A 17556-nucleotide genomic window follows, 5' to 3' on the forward strand; every position below is an offset into this window, starting at 1 on the left:
GTATTTCTTTTCTTCAAATTTAAATTCTTAATATATTGTCTTTCGTAAGTACCCTTAATTATTTTCGTAAACAAGCAAGGGAATTGAAATTCATAGTACTCGTATTTGGGATAATAATTTATTACAGGCATGTGAGAAAAACCTTGTATTACAATAACAATTTATAACTGTACAAAAAGGAAATAATATACTACCAATATTTAAAAATCATATATTTTATTAAAATCCTTGTCCATAAGTTTTATTCCATTTAACATATTGACCCAAATCGTCTTGGGACACACTGGGTTTAACCCGTTGTAGGGCGTTGATGAAATCTTGTACACAGACTGGACGAACCTGAAACATTAATTGTATTTTTAAAATTGAACATAAATTGTTCTCACAATTATTTCGAGCCTGTCGAATGAAATACAAAGTCTACAGTCTTCATTTCAGCACGTGTTTAATGTCGGGACTAGCAGCTTATGCAAGTTCGTTGGACGAAGGAAATTTAAGTTGCCATTTGAGAGAATGCCGAGAGAGCCTTTCCACAACTCTGAAATAACTTTTCACACTTATTGATAGAAAAAATCACACCTTATCCCGATCGATGCTGACGATCTGCGATAGCGGTACAGACCGTATCGGCCCCATCGCCGCCTCTGAACACAAGGACTTCATATCGGCGCCGGAGTACCCGTCCGTGAGGGCTGCTATCTCACCGATGTCGCGTAAATCGAGCTCATTCATCTCATTCTTTAGCAAATTTGTTATTATTTGCTTACGAGCCTGTGGACACAAGCAATTCGATTTTATATATATTACTGTCAAAGCCGATAGAGAAATTCAACTTTATTTATATATCCAGATAGTGACTACTGTACACAAGGTGTTAAAACCCGCCATTATGGCCCACGTAAGGGTGTCGAGTTCCGGGATCAACCTGTGTATATCCGGTTCCAACAGGCCGGCATAAGTGTAGACTGCGGAGGAGTAATCATTACTTGTCAGTCGACATTATATTGGACACCACTGCACTCATCATCACTCAATGGGGTCACTTTCCCGTGCTCGTAAAAAAAACATATTTATAGAATGAAAATAAATCGCTATTTCGACTAAATCGACTTACAAAACCCTAGTTTATAAATAATGCAACAATTACTTACATCCACATCAGGCAGTGGGATGTACAATCGTTTAACGAGCCGCCTTCTTGCTGCCTCGTCCAGTTCTTGCGGCCTGTTTGTAGCACCCACTATAAGGATGCGATCTTCCTCGGCTGGAAATCACGTAACTGCTTTAGTGCTAAATAAAGTTTAAAATCTGCGGCGATATGGAGGAGCGCGCCTCGTAGAACTTGACTTCTAAATTGATATAACAGGTGGTAATCTATAAGATTTCGAAAGGAGGGACAACAAAACCATTGTCCACGCCTGATTCCACCTCTGTACCAAATAATCAATCAGCTTGTCTATTGTTGAATGCAGGTCTCTCCATGTGAGCCCGATTTAAGTCGCCGCCCCCGATCTAACATGTCATACGTACCAGTAGACGCGCCATCAAATTGCACCAAAAACTCTGTTTTGATGCGTCTCGTGGCTTCATGTTCCGTGTCACTGCGCTGAGTCAGCAACGAATCTATCTCGTCTATAAATATGACCTGAAATTTTACAAAATTGAGATTACGTGGCGGTAGGTATAAATTGGGTCCCTATAATTTCTAATAAGGTTTTTGGCGTTACATTTCATGTTAACAAAATCAAATGGTTCATACAACATAGAAATTTGCATTGATATTGTAAGCAACAAATTGCTGCCATACAACAAATTTTATCCATAATTTTGTATAAAGTTTCTCTGATACTGACGACGGGGAACAAGAGCCATGTCTCGCGTCCTAAACCCGTGTTCACCTATTCAATGTGATTTGCCCTCTTGACAATACTGACCGCTGGTTGATGACACCTCGCGACGGCGAACAGCGCGCGCACCATCTTCTCACCGTCTCCTATCCACTTGGACGTCAGCGACGAAGCCGATATGCTGAAGAATGTGGCGTTACATTGCGCCGCTACACATTTACCTGTTGAAATTATTTGCCAAATTACGAAAACACTGTGTATAGCAGCAATATTTCTAAAATCTAATCGTAATTCGTAAGGAGCAATACACTGTGCAATATTTTAAGTATTTTAGTAACATTACATTAAGGCTGTGCGCGCGTGCGTTTGTGTGTCTGAGTGCGTGTGTATGTGAGAGACAGTGGGTGCATGTGTACGTGCGTGCATTTGTGTGTGTGCGTGTGTTTATATGTATGTGTGTGCATGCGTGTTTTAAAGAAACCAATGTTTTTATGAATGCTAAAATTATAAATGTTTTGGCGGAGTTAGTAAAAAGATGTTTTTAATTGTAATTATAGATTTAGGACTGACAGGATATACCTATTTTCGAACAAACATTAGTTGTGTATTACCAATCAATGTCTTCCCAGTGCCAGGTGGTCCAAACAGTAGTATGCCTTTAGGTGGCCGTCTCAGACCAGTGAATATATCAGGTCTAAGCAGGGGCCACACAACTGCCTCCTGGATCACCGATTTGGCTAGCTGAAGGCCAGCTATGTCTTCCCAACCTGAAAGAATTTGTATACTTATTAAAAAGTAATTACAGAAAATTTAAAAAGGTTTTTAAAATCTAATTATGTAGAATAGCTGTGTGGAATTAGATTCTTAAAATTGAGACATAATATTTAAAAATAATCTATGAATTAAATTAACAAAATAAATAGTCTGAATCTTTCTCATTTCCTCAGATAAGGACTTCCATAAAAAATTTACATACTTATGGGTGTGCCTTTATCAATAATCTCGCTTTCAATCAATTCAATCATTTTAGGATCAATGTGTTTTAATCTCTCATCTGTGATCTCAGTTTCAACTTGCTCTTGCTTCTCCCTGTAATGATAAAATAGAACTCCTTATAAAAAATAAATGTAAATTATTAATTTCATTTAAAAAAAAAAAAAAAAAGAAACGGCGGCAGCCTAGATGGGTGTGAACGGACTGCCAAGACGAATGTCCGCAGGTTCAAATCCCAAAGGCACACACCTCTGACTTTTCTAAAATCATATAGGTATTCTTCTTTGTGAATTATCGTTCGCTTTAACGGTGAAGGAAAACATCGTGAGAAAACCTGCACATCTGAGAAGTTTTCTATTGGAATTTCGAAGGTGTGTGGAGTCTACCAATCCGCACTAGGCCAGCATAGTGGACTAAGGCCTAATCCCTCTCAGCAGTGGGTTTATCTAATATCCAGCATCCAGCATCCTGTATTATTACAGGGCTGATATGATTATATTAATTTCATTTTACAAAGTTAGTGTAACCATGAATTTTGAGATTAAGATTTAGGTAAATTATGAGGTTTACCCTGAGTTTGCTGGCTAGAACATTAAGTTCCGTTTGACTCAAATATCCAATAGTAAAAAAAAAATAAAAAAAAATTGTCTAGACTCTTCTATTTCTGCAAAATGTGCAATGTTTTAAAAACTGTCTATATTATAATATTATATAGCAAATAATAATCTTACTGAGCTCCAAGCATAGGTGAAATAAATTTTGCCTGAGCCTTCCTGGAGGCTCCAAGAGTCCGCCTTGCTGCTGGATTAGATGCTAACAGAGTTTCCTTGGCTGTTTTAAATGTTAGTTTAGCCACATTAGCCTTATGAGCTTTGTTTTCTTCTTCTTCTTTCATAAAAACATCTTCTGTGGGAATTGATGCTACAACATTTGCAGGCGTTGAAGTTACAACATTTGTAGACGTTGATGTTACATTATTCCCAGAAGTTGAAGGTTGATTGCTTTTTGTTTGTCTCGGACGTCCGAATCTTGGTTTGAATAATTTTTGGCCTTCATCTGACTTTTGACTTGACTGAGAGACATTATCAAGGTCTTCGTTAGGTTTGGTGTTTATACCTAAGTTGCAGCTGCATTCAGTTTTCTCAAATACTTTCAGACCTTTATGGTGGGTCTCAGCAGTACATTGACTACATGGAGGCAATAGGCGTTCAAATGCGGTCACTGCATCGTATTTACTGTAAAGTTAATTGATAATTTATATAGGGATAGTTAGTGCTAACAATTCGTAATGATTAACTAGTATTTATATGGCACATACTTCAAAGAACTCTGCCATGTCTTCATGGTACTTGTATCAGTATTTTGTAGCAAAGAATTCGCCGAATCCAAGATGTGGTTAAAAGCAGGTCCATTAAGTAATTCTTTGTTTCTTTTCCACACATCTTTCAGCAGGATTTGGGATGTTATATTTGACTCACTGCAATAAATATAATGTTAATGAAATGAAGAAATAATTGCTGTATAAAAAAAGTTGTTAACAGCTGCTATAACACCTTTGCAGAGAGAGTTTATATTGATAAAAAGTTGTTTTATCTAAAACAGATAAATGTTTATCGTGTGAATTTTCAGGAAGAAAGCCATCTAACTCATTCATTTTTGTTGAATATTATGGAATTATCGTGAATAACACAATTTGAAATGATTTTTTCCCGCGTTACGTCGCCGTTACGAAATGTCAAAGTCATCTGTGCAGAGATCTCGTGTTGTCTATTGTAACCATAGAGAAATAGATGTGTATTGAAGTAAAGAAGCATCAACACAAAGCCTTAATTTTATTAAATGTCTTTTTAAAAGAGAAAATCATTATATTTACAGCAATTGCATCTCGGAACTTTCTTTAAATAGCATATCCTGTAATTGCAATCAATTAAAAATTACACTGGAAATCACACTCGTGTGTTAATATTAAAACGCCTAGAGATTGAGTATATAATTATTGTGCTACATATTAATTTTACTTCACAGAAAAGGTAACATTAAATTTCTCTGTTTTTAAATTTAAGAATCTTATAAAATCCTATAGTACTTGAAAATAATAAAACACTACTTTAACTTAATAAAGTTGCATGTTTAATTTCCTTGATCTGAGTTGATAAAAAGAGACGACCAAAAACTAATGTCAATTGTGACACAAAATTGTCAAGTTGTTTTTAGATTTACACCAATAAAAATTATTAAATAAAAATTATTTATTGTGATAAATAGTCATGGAAAATTTCATATAAGTTGCAACATAACATGTGTGAATAAAGGTGTAATGTGAAATGTGTTATTGTTTGATGGAATCTTCACATGAAAGATGAACGAAATGACTTCAAAGCCGACGATTTATCATGAAAAACAAGTAAAAGAGTTATGCGCTTTACACGCACTTAATAATTTATTCCAGGTAAATGTAATATACTACCAATTACGATGTCTTTGCAGTACGTAAATTGTTAAAACCCATGAAGGTTACTTAGCGTTGTTAGCGCGACCGCCGTCCGAGTTTGTTTGTTATGCTGATTATTTCCTTTTTATGATGTTGAATGAAACCGCAATTACTATGTATAAAATTATGGCTTTAAGTAGAAAAAATACTTGTATAGTTTGAAATGCGGATATTATCTAGGAAATTACTCTGTTTGTAGTTTGTACATTTAATTATTTATTATCCAAAGAAAATATTTGTCAATTTAATAATATTTTTTTATTTACAAAAAGTTTTGTAATAAAAATATTATATATTTTTTTAAATAACATGAAATTCTAACATTATCTATACTCTAACATTTAAATAACTGAAAAGCTTTTAATTAATTTAATTCTTTATCAACTTCCCATGTTAAAATGATATCTATGACCTTGACAATAAAGTAATGTTTGTAGTTGGCTATTTACAATTACAAATGAGTTGTTTCTTAAACCAACTCCAAGGTTGATGCCCAATGCCATTTTCTTATTTATTTACCTGTTTAACTCATGTGCAACATATCAACGATTTCCACTGATTGTACAACAATTACTTATTAAATACAAGATTTATTTTTATTGACTAGAGAGAATACAAAATTAGTTTATTCTGTTTTTCTACTTGTACACTGATTCCAAGCAGGATAAAATATTACCTTGTCTTTTATAATTATTTAGTAAAACTAGACACCTTTGTAAAGTTACTCTTCACACCAAATTCAATGAAAATGTATGCCAAATAATTGAAACTTTTTAATAATACTTACTATAAGCCTATTGAAACATTAAATATAATTAAAGAGGTATTTCAATATTAGAAATATTTCTTTCTATTTGACTATATTTTGACATACATTTATAATGTCCTTTATATTTTTGAAATATATAATCATTTCTTTTAGACCCGTGGAACATTTTCAAAGTCTGAACTGGATGCAATATGTAGTAGACTGTCTCCGAATGTGTGGATCAACCCGCACCGCTCCATGCTGGGACTGGGGAACTATGACATCAATGTTATCATGGCAGCTCTGCAGAAGAAAGGATGCGAGGCGGTCTGGTTTGATAAGAGAAAGTGAGTAGTAGCATAAAAATATAGCTTTTTAATCTGGTTGTGTTATCAATTTATATTTTAGGATTACAAGACATTAGGTCTCAAATCAAACAAAGTTTTTCAATTCTAATAAGAAAGGAAAGCTTGAAGAATAAAATTATGGTTCATGATTGATCTATACTGCACTTAAAATTCATAATTGGACTAGTTTCAAAGTTTTTCAAATTGAACACTATGATACCACCCCTAGCACATTGCTGTATGTCAGTAAAAATGGACAAAGAGATGGAACTACATTCAACTTATTATACTATACTAGCTATCTATGGAGTGCCTCTTATCTTTAAGAAGTAAATGAAATCACGCACTAAGTTAGCATGCGTCCGCAGTGGGGACTACAATGTTATACTATATTATGGTGATCTGTGGTCATAACATGTGAAATTTTCAAACAGTCTACAGCTAATAAAGATCCTCTTTATTGGATAAAAAATAAATACCATTACAATCAAGCCACACAACAGATTGTTAATAGTAATTGAGTTGACTACCCCCAAACAGTAACATCACGCGCATTTTATAAAGCTGCGCTAGTCACGTCATAATTCCCAGTATTACACTCAGTACAAAGCCCTTTATACCTGAACATAAGTGTTTTGCAATAGAATTAATTGCAACAGCTATTACCCTGTTGCCTTCGAGACGGATATCACGTAGTTAGGTGCATAGCTGACATTCTAATGCGGTCACCTTTTTGTGTCGTCATTGTCGCCTTATCATCAGCCGCAGCCTCAACTACGTATTTCCCATCAGCCTTATTACGTGTATTGTTAGTCACGGGTGCATTTACGCGTGCAGTACATAGGTATAGTTACCTCTATTATATGTACAATTTTATCGCTTTACAACTTCATACATATTAAGTTAAAACATTGTACTATTTTGATAATTTGTATTGTGATTATTTTAGAGTTTGTAGTCTTAAAGGAAAACTCACATACTAATTCTCAGTAATAAAAGGCTGCATTATTGTTAAGTGTCATATTTTATTTTAACCCATTTATGTCTGATTGATCTGGTATAATGTACTGCGAATTTTTATTTATTAGTTTCATAATCTGTGTTATTACAGAGACCCCGGTTGCCTGGATCTGTCGAACATATGCGGGTTTATTTTGAACGTTCCGTCTGACTACAAGTTGGGCTTCGTGATGCTGCCGCTGCGTCGCCGACACTGGATCACCATCCGGCAGATACAGGGCAACTTCTACAACCTCGACTCCAAACTGGACGCGCCGCAGTTGATTGGACGAGTAAGTATGCATTCCAAATTCGAATAAAATATATCATCGTTAATTGTTAAAATATATTCAAGCAGAAAATAAGCACCATACGTAAAGGAAATGTAAAAAATAAAAACAATTGAACATGACTGTCATCTTACTCATTGGTAACATTGTTTCATGTCATCCAATTTGGATGGTTTATTTGGACATAATGAAAAGTACGGAAATTGTTTTATCTTCATCTTCATATTTATGCACTATCAATCTATTTTCGCATTCCAGAATACCCTATAAAATAAGTTGTAGAATCAATGTTTTAAAATTGTTAACTTTTTTTTACAGATTTTATTGAATAAGCTTTAATGCCCTTACTGTATATTATAACTGATCTAAATATAGCTTCCTTAAAAGAGCTATAGTTATTTGGCTCGGCAAAACTAAAGCTGTGAGCAACACTCTGGTAGATACGCCACCTATAGCAGACTATTCCATTTGTTTGCAGTGCAGTGACCTCATAGCATACTTAAAAGAGCAGCTGGACAGCAAAGAGAAGGAGTTATTCGTGGTCGTCAGCAAGGAAGTAGAAGAGAAACAGCTTTGGATGCATCAGTACGCGCTGCAGAACTCCAGGCAGAACTCCTGCCAGGACCAGACGCCCTATTGCGAGAGCCCCTCAGAGAGCATAACCTCCAACGCGCCGTATGACTACAGGAACAGAGACGCCGAGTGCCTCAAACTGACTGAAGTGCGGAACTGTGTCGTCACTCGAGACAATTTCTAGAATGTTCCATGTGCCGGATGTGTTTTCGTGTGTTGTGTGGATGATATTTGTATACTTCGGTGTCGGTTATTGAATACGAAGCCATTTTTCATTAGTTAAGCTTGAATCGTAAGTTACTGATGTTGGTAAAGGTAACTCGTAATGGAGATAATACTTTCCAGTATACTTCAGTGATTACAACGATAAATATAATATAATCTCACCAAATGGTATCTAAATAGTCCTTCACCTTTTCTACCATTTTCAAAAATGATAAAAATCATACAATGTTGCCATAAACTATACTATAGGTATTAATTGCCAAATGCCAATATTCTACAAATTTTAATATTTTTATAATTAGTTTAAATTCAGGGAGGGACTTTTAATTCTTTTACACTTTCAAAGTTTATCTAGCGCAACAAGAAATATCCATATTCTGCCCATGTAGAGTAAATTATATTAGCTATTACGTCTACTGTACAAGATAAGACTGGTTAAAATTGTTATTTTGGCGGTAAACTTCAATACAGTGTTGCCATACGGAACAATCTTTACCAATATCAGTGGTAACTCGTGTTCATTCGCCACTCCTCCGCGGACTTGGCCTAACTGGACAAAGTACTTAATTGTTAACCCCAAAGTAATTTATTCTCGTTTATGTTTACCAATGTTTTTGTTTTGCACAAATTTTGTTATAGTTTTTTGCGATCACTGTTGATTTTTTAATATATTTTAAACTATTACCGGCCTAATATAATTTTATTGGTTGGTGACTTGCACTCAAAAGCGTTTTGATCAGTAAGGAGTAAGGAGTTTAACAGAACTTTTGTCAGTGTGCCATTTGCCTTATTTTATAAGAAAACTGTGTTGCCAATTATTTTAGTTCAGTACTTTTCCTCGACCATAATTATAAAATGTTAATAGATATTATATCTTAAAAATATTTCTAAAAACATAACAGTATGATCAATTTCAGATTAGTTAAATACTCAAAGTTAGAAACTCTGTTATTAAAGTCTCCTCGACACTGTTTTTAAGAGTGTCCTGGAAATTCGTTCAATTTCTTGATACAATATTACTTTGTATAAATTTTTTACTCTGAAGTCAATATTGTCTATACAGATCTTGATCTCTCGGGCTTTCTTTTTAACTGTAAAAGTAACCAAAAAATATATATTTCAAACGAATAAACCAGTGCCGTAGATTGTACCGCCCGGGGAGGACAAAGAAATTATAGCTCCTATTTGTTGGAACAGCAAACTACGGCTTTTAACAAAAGGACTAAAACGCCACGACCCCTCTAGCTAGTGTAGCTAGCCTTATCTACTACAATTGCGGCAAAATATGAAAATCCTATATTCCAATTTGTAAAATATTTTATTTTAGTAATTATTTCATTTCCTTAAAAGCATCGTGTCAATTATACTACGCCACTGCAAGAATCCATTTTTACTGATTACCTGATATATTAGGCAATAATCAAGGTTTTATCATAGGCATAGAGACGACTGAGTCTTACAATACCACTTTATAGAAAGGGATAAAGCTATTGTGCGGTTATTACCTGTCTCTTATGTAACTCTGTATCGCTTTGTCTAAATACCGCACAGTCGTTTTAACCCTTACATTGTCTGTATTCATTTCGCACCTAGACGCTCAGTCTATTCTCTATGTTTAAGAATTCTAGACGTTGTTTGACTTCAGTACATTGCTGCGATTGAGGTACATAAATCAATCTGCAAGTATAATTTTGTGTTTTTTACTACCACAATGAAAATGCTCACGCTTTTCAACAACGTATTACATAAAAAATATAATTTTGAACTGTATTTTGGAAACAAAGTAAATCCGTTGTCTTCATAGATTACACGTTAACGTTTTAAAATATAAACTTTTTGATCAATATTTATCAAAACTATCGATTTCTAACACATATTCATGTAAACTACTTCCCCTGAGTGCAAACTGTTAGATTTTTAATAAAATTTTATTAGCAATAAACAATATCACTTACAAGGTAATTATTTCGATAAAGCAATGTAGATGTTAAAATAGATGATTTGCTAGATAACTTTAATATCTTACGCCAAATATAACCAGACTGTTCAATGTTAAACTAAGAGTTCAACCAAAAATAGCGTCTAATGCGTAGACGTTAAGGTTTAGATGTGTTACAATAGCTCAATAGAATGAGACAGTGAGTCTACTCGTTCGTTTCTGCTGTTTGTTATTTGACAATCTATGGTCATGCATGTCTAAATTTTATTGTCTATGATGTAATGTAAAGCACTGGAGATCCTTTCGTCTTAGGCAAAAGCAGCTGTACATGGAAAGTAGTGCATTGATTTAAGGTCGACGGAAGCTCAGTGCTATTTGCACGTGGAATGTTATTTCAGATACACATATACTATCGCGTTGAGGACCGAACAACCAACGAAGAAATATGATTGGCTATTTCTAGCAACAAAAGTGACAATTTGGATACCCGAAATTGTATATTGCTTGATTTTTGGTCTGTTATTTAAAGACGATACGCACGGGCTATGACACATGGCACATACATGGGAATGCACGTATGTGACGATTTCCCCGTTGCGGTTTTTATATAAAAATCATGGCGGTTATTTGGTCGCAGATTTAAACGACCGTGTACGCATACTCTTAAAGCTATATTGTAGCTCATCGATTCAGTCACTTATCGTCAGCCCAATTAGAACGTGTAATAAAAATGACACGAACGTCCGTGTCGTTCGCTTGTGATTGGTCGAGAGACTGACATGTGACTCACTCTTTGGTTCCTTGACCAATCACAATCAGACGACACCGACGGTCGTGTCGTGTTGGTTTTGCCTTTTTAAAATTTTGTAGTAAAAAGACTTGGTGAAATACGTTCCACGTGACAGAGTATGAGAAGCAATAAATAGGTTACTATAAATGTTGCAGCACAATATACAATATAATCACACTTGATTCTCATTAAGCGCTAGTTTTTTTTATTGTTTAGCATAGCGTACACCACATACCATGTTCACATTACTGTCATATTTTAAATTATTTTTATCCTATTTCAATTACTAATAGTTTTCGTTTGGTAAAGTGCGATTTTATTCCTTGCATCTCATGTTTGAAGAAATTGCTTGTCTTTGCTCGCAAAACTTTTTTAAATAGAAGTCAAAAGCGCTGAGTGACTTACAAAGCAAAGGAAGATGTAACAATTACTTGTTACCATACTAGAAAGAAGTGGTACTGGGATGAAAAAATTGAACACATATTTCTGTTTCCTCGCCCAATGATTTACACGCAGTTTTTATTACATATAGACATAAATGATTATTCCTTAACTACCTAGCGAGACGAGATAACATTTTTGAGAGAAGATTTTTTAAAAAGTCAAAGAGTAGATGACAAAAGAGAGATTTCTGGCAATACTATCTGTGGATCCATATAAAAAAATGATAAAAGTATTCCTTACCGATACAGTAATGTGAACAGTTTCCAGCTAGTACATCGGCTAGAATTCAATACGTTAAAGACATCTTGTGAAGACTCGAATTTTTTACTATGTTGAACTTTATTGTATCTCTGTAAATATTAAAATATTTTTTCAAAAAATAGAAAGTGTGATGACATTTTGTGTTTTATTTTGAGTACTTTTGGACACCGATTAGTTATTAATCCACCCATTAAAACCACGAGATATTTTATTATGTTGGTATAGATCCAGCAAGGCAGACTGGCAGCATTCTGTATTTAGATTGCACTGATTGACCACTGCGTGCTCTTAAAAGGCTTTTTATAAGGTTGGTAGTTTTTATTTGCCTTATTTACCTGTAGCCCAGGGTAATAAAAAAGGCAATGTATGTCTAAACTTTATTAAATAATATACTTATAAATATCGTAACTAATATATTGTGGGTTGGGTGCAGTTGTAGTTCTTGGATATGATGAGTCGGTCGGGGTCGAGCCGCAGCTGCTGCATGATGGCGTAGATCTGTGCGCGCACGCTCGCGCCGATCTCGCGCTCGCGCCCCAGCACCCAGATGCGATCTGCCAATACATTTCAATAATTGTAGACTGGTATTCGAATTAACAATATTGATTAGTTACTATTTTATATTTTTATGTAAATGGACGTATTTAGTTCCCACCTCTCAATTAACACATGAAGGACACACGATTTTCTATATTTATCACTAAGCTATAACTGTACTGTTACTGTACTGTAACTACTATGTTACATGTTTTTTGCATATATCTAAACCTAAGGGTCGGTAGCTTTTTTAATGACATCATATTATACTCACCAGAATGCGCTATACTAAAGCTATTACAGGACCACAGCAACGCGTACTGCGTGTAGTCAGTAAAGAGTATGTTGTACTGGCCCGCGCCAGGCAGCAGCCGACCAATCACGTACGGCATTCGATTGTTCAGCTTGTACCGGAATATTGAGGAACCGTTGTGGCTCGGGATGCCGAGGCCGTATGTGGTCGATGGACTGCCAGTCCTGAGAGAGAGACATACATACATGGATATACATTTAGTTGAAGTGGAAGGTACCAATGTCGACCTTAATTTATATTTACAAGATTCTTGAAATTAAACGTGTTGTCAAATCAATGCCGCCATGAACGCCGTGGTGTTTAATATTTTCAGTGCCTTGGCGGTAAATGTTTTTGTTATTTTGCCTTCGAGCCAGTGACCCCCTCGTAAGACTTGTGGCGCCGCGCCTCTTAGGATTTAGTGGGGCAACCGCTTGTAACATTCTGTCGTAAATCGAAACACAAAAAAAAAGGTTACCCCTCATGGAGATTGCAACAAAGATTAATAGCCTAAGAGATATACTGCCATTGGTGGAATATAAAACTTAGAATCTTTTTTACACCAAAATATTTAAACTAATGCTTAATAATTAAAAAAAATATCTTACAATCGATTTATAGTCTTGATGGTGATGACGAAGTATCCTTTGTCGTTGAGCGCCACGTCGAGCTCGGTGCAGCTCGCCGCGAGCTCCATGAAGTAAAACGACCTCTCCACCTCGAACCACGTGCCGGTCATCTGAAATTAAAAATGCGAGCTAATGTTTACACCCATAAGCAGTTGTGTCCTTTACCGATTCGAAGTTCCGGGCGGGAGCAAAAGAAACTCCCTTATTTTATTTAAATTACGTAGTTAGGATGCGATTGTTCCTTACCAGAGTCATGACTTGAAAAAAGGTCCTCGGTGTCATTGCGCGTACCACGTGGCCCTTTGCGTAAGTGTGAGTCACCTTTTATAGCACTAAACCCGGACAGTCGCCCGGTTCACTCCCAATTTCAAGCCTCCTTTGATCATTGGCATAAGGTGGTAATAGAATGCACCTATCTATTTCTATCGGCCCTAATAATGACCATTATACAGCAGGTGTAAAACTCACTACAATGGCCTACATTATTATGTTGCGTTTTGGGCTCAGCCATGATGTTCCTATCCGGTTTCGAAAAAGACAATGTTTTTGATAGCGTGGATTGATCGACAATCAAAAAATTTATAAGAAAGCCGAACGGCTAGCCTATCCTATTTAAGTCCATGGTTCGTAGGTCTACTCAATCAGTCTTTTCTAAATTCTAATGATTTCCTGTTATTTTTAAACTGTTTGTTTGATTGTAAATTAAACAGTCAACTACTTTGTCAATGATAATTATATGCAATTGTGACCTCTAACGGGTTCAGATTTGGGCTTAGTAATATCGTGGAAAGGTGACTTTGATTAACATTTGAAGACCGTAATTTAGTCTTTTTCTATCAATTTCAATTTCTCTTTTTCTTTAGTTTTCGTGATGGGAAGTGAAGTTATCAATAATATCAACTAGCTTCAGAGAGGACGGGTCAGTTTTCTAGTATTACGACCCAGTACCTATAGCGTCCGAAAACAGTACATATCTAGCGATGATTGGGCTTAGATCCGTAAATTATTTACACTCGATTGCCTCTCCATCAAGAGACGCGGAAAAGCGATGACTCCATATTCCTTTAGAAAATGCGTAGTTAACCAACACAACTCCGTCCCTGCACAACATTAAAAGTCGGAGGTTTATAAGAAGGCATGATAGTGTAATGTCTCTTCTCTAAGATGAAGTAAAGATTGTGCGTTCTACTTGAGACAGGAAAAATAAATTTAATCCAGTTTAAATACATAATACTGACCTGACTGCTTCGGTGGTGTATTGCGTACCTAGTGGTTTCGTGTGTCGCGTCGGAGTTGACGACGGGTTCGATCCCGGTGTCTGCTGATACTGAGTTTTAGCTGCTGACTAAATATCAATATGGGTTCTTGAGGGTTGGACAGTGATATTGGGTTTTCTAATTAATATTTACTAGCCCAGAGTCAGGAGTTGTGTTCGCTAAACACAAAAAGACTTACCCCTATTATATGGCTGACCAAATGTGGGTATTTACGCTGAAAAATAAAAAAGCGAGATCTTACGTACGTACTAACCTTTTGAATGTCAAAGTTGGGCAGGGGTGGGTACAGTGGGCACCGGCCCAGCCCAGTGCCGAGCACGCTCCCCACGAGGAAGTAGGCACATACTCCCGCGAAGCCTGCACGGCCCATGTCACGTCACGTGGCTCGCTTGTTATGTAAACACGCACATTGTTTGAACAACACGTACGCTTCGCGGCCGCGCTCGCACTAACACTCTACTCGAATAAGCCAATAACGATTTATTCATGATATAGGGTGGTTCACATGCGTGGGAACGATAACGGTTTTTTTAGTAATAGTTTACAGATACTTTTTTGGCTCAGAGAATTGGCAAGAATGAAAAAAAAATCTATTTAAGTACATCGCGCTCACATCCGCCACTGCAACTTCTAATGGTCCAAAATCGACATAAGGATATTTTTAACCAATCCAGAAGACGATATGACTCTGGTTATTCGCCGTAAGAACGAGTTCTTGAAGCTTGACCACTGCATTAGACTGTAGTTCCGTCCTCGCTGCGTTCTCAGTCCTCCCAACCCTTCTAATAGTTCCGGCCCGCGTGCCGACGATTAGGGGTAACAGATAGATACTTAGTTCGTTTCATCTCATAATCGTGGATGTCTCCATCCTCTCCTAGTGCCCGCCCTGAGCTGAGGTTCGTGACCCGTTTGCGGGTTGCCCTCAGCATGTTCACTTTATTTCAAAGGATTGCGAGCGCCTGGCTCGCTCCAGAGAGAATAATAATTCATTTAAAACTCCCCCGAAAGTCCGGTGTGTTTGTATAAGCCGCCTCTTGTCAGGCGAACAAACGTACCCCATCATATAAAAAAAGAGGCATACATTTTATTTATGTCATCGAGCGGTGAAGTGAGTCTCTGGGCCCACTAATTCATACCTACTAATCTGACTTCGCGCATTTTTTTTTTAATCTTTATTTAAGGAGCTTGGTCGTTATTTCACGACTATGTCGCTCCGTACGTCTACTTTTATCCATGCCTACTAAATTTTGACCTATTTGATCCCACACCCGACTTCGCGCATTGGGTGTAGGATCAAATATGTCTTCTAGAAGAAATTGGAGAGGGCTCAACTACCCTACTTCAGTTCAAATGAATTAAAGCTACATTTGATACTACGTTTATGGATCTATCCATTCGTCCAGCACATGAATATCCTTTGGGTACGTAAAAGTACACAGAACAAAAATATAAGGGCAGCTGTATAGAACCGTCAGTCGTTTAGCAGATACACCCAAATCGTGTCGTACTCGTGTCGTGGGTCTGCCACGTACCCGCAACACGTGTTGTGTAAATCTACATAAAATTATTGAAACTAAAAATATACGATTCATTAAGTGACAGTGCATAAGTCATAGCATTCTTTTGTCGCGACTCGCGGGTCACTATTATGAAGAAAATAATTGAATATTTATAAACATTAACTAAATGGTAATTGTTCATTACCACCGGGCACCGCGCGGAGCCGAAGTCTACGGCATTAGTTATTAAAATTAACCTTGTTCCCGGTGAAAGCGGACGCCGTCGTGTCTGGAAGTTTATTGAAATGCTGTACCTATGTCCAGCTTATAGGGTTGAGAGTAATTTACTGTTGTTAGTAGGATTAAGGATATTCGTATCCACCCGGATATCGACCACCGTGAATGAATGAATCCCTCCTGGCCGAATTTCGGCCACGGCAGCTAATCTCAACGGAGATCAGCCACGCAGGATATATTACTTATAGTGCACAAGTGTGTGCGCAATACACAGGCGAACTCTCTATTCCTTCAGTCTATTAGTCCGGTGAGACGGACACGAGAGTGGCCGGAGAGAGATCAGGTGCAGGACCAACGGCTTTACGTGCTTTCCGAGGCACGGGGGTATCACACCGCCGACTTCCTGACTCCGAGCTGCGACTGAGTAATTTTTAAGATGGAAAAACCCACTCACAATTATTTTGGCCCGACCCGAGATTCGAAACCAGGACCTCAGCGCGGTAGTCGTACTTGTACCGTGTACAATTACAACTACGCCACCAAGGCCGCCAAAGACAAGTTGTTAAACCTGCTAGTGTCCTACGTGTGTCGAATTTCGGGATTAATCTGTGCATATCTGAAGCAGGCCGGCATAAATTTGTTAATTGGCTAGGGATAATCATTTGTCGCCAGTCAACACTCTCTTTGATCCCCACCCCGCTTATACCATGTCCACCAGGTGCAGTGGAGGTCATATTGCTGTGCTCTTATAAAGAAAATTTAAGTGTATGATTGGAGTATTTAGCTCTTAACAGAGAACGCTTAGAAATGGATATTACATTTCGGATAGAGAGGGGACAGCCACGTATCAAATAGCGGAACCTTACCGCCCCATCTCCCTTCATTATTAACTGAGCAACACACCTAAACCACTGTAATCTAATAAAAAGCAAAAATTGTATAATTACTGAAAAAAACATTTCGGATAAGTGCAGAGTAGGTACTATTTACGATGTTAAAAAAACAAATAAGTACTAAGTATATTTTATAAAGTTATTATTTATTACTAAAACATTATTGTTACATTTAAGTGTATTTTAGATCGCCTGCCTGTCAAAACACACCAATATAATGAAAAAATGATGTTCTCACATTCAAT

The 17556-nt window shown here is 36.7% G+C and overlaps 3 protein-coding genes across 3 annotated transcripts; 1 reads left to right on the plus strand and 2 right to left on the minus strand.

Annotated features, from left to right (window-relative positions):
• Positions 1 to 197: 197 nt before the first annotated feature.
• LOC115442596 (fidgetin-like protein 1) lies at positions 198 to 4601 on the minus strand. The gene is made up of 10 exons (XM_030167673.2): positions 4394 to 4601; positions 4159 to 4317; positions 3572 to 4075; positions 2824 to 2936; positions 2459 to 2614; positions 1935 to 2068; positions 1531 to 1645; positions 1152 to 1264; positions 580 to 771; positions 198 to 339 (listed from the first exon to the last, which is right to left on the minus strand). Exons 1-10 carry the CDS (start codon positions 4492 to 4494, stop codon positions 220 to 222), a joined length of 1707 nt encoding a protein of 568 aa, XP_030023533.1. The 5' UTR covers positions 4495 to 4601; the 3' UTR covers positions 198 to 219.
• A 412-nt stretch (positions 4602 to 5013) lies between these two features.
• On the plus strand, positions 5014 to 12083 carry LOC115442580 (josephin-2). Its single transcript, XM_030167656.2, has 4 exons — positions 5014 to 5289; positions 6254 to 6426; positions 7538 to 7718; positions 8194 to 12083. Exons 1-4 carry the CDS (start codon positions 5200 to 5202, stop codon positions 8470 to 8472), a joined length of 723 nt encoding a protein of 240 aa, XP_030023516.1. The 5' UTR covers positions 5014 to 5199; the 3' UTR covers positions 8473 to 12083.
• Positions 12084 to 12310: 227 nt separating this feature from the next.
• Positions 12311 to 15130, minus strand: LOC115442584 (apolipoprotein D). The gene is made up of 4 exons (XM_030167660.1): positions 14936 to 15130; positions 13385 to 13515; positions 12759 to 12961; positions 12311 to 12501 (listed from the first exon to the last, which is right to left on the minus strand). Exons 1-4 carry the CDS (start codon positions 15050 to 15052, stop codon positions 12356 to 12358), a joined length of 597 nt encoding a protein of 198 aa, XP_030023520.1. The 5' UTR covers positions 15053 to 15130; the 3' UTR covers positions 12311 to 12355.
• Between the last annotated feature and the right edge of the window lie 2426 nt (positions 15131 to 17556).

The sequence above is a fragment of the Manduca sexta genome, chromosome 17 (genome assembly GCF_014839805.1).
Source record: "Manduca sexta isolate Smith_Timp_Sample1 chromosome 17, JHU_Msex_v1.0, whole genome shotgun sequence".
Lineage (NCBI taxonomy): Eukaryota > Metazoa > Arthropoda > Insecta > Lepidoptera > Sphingidae > Manduca > Manduca sexta.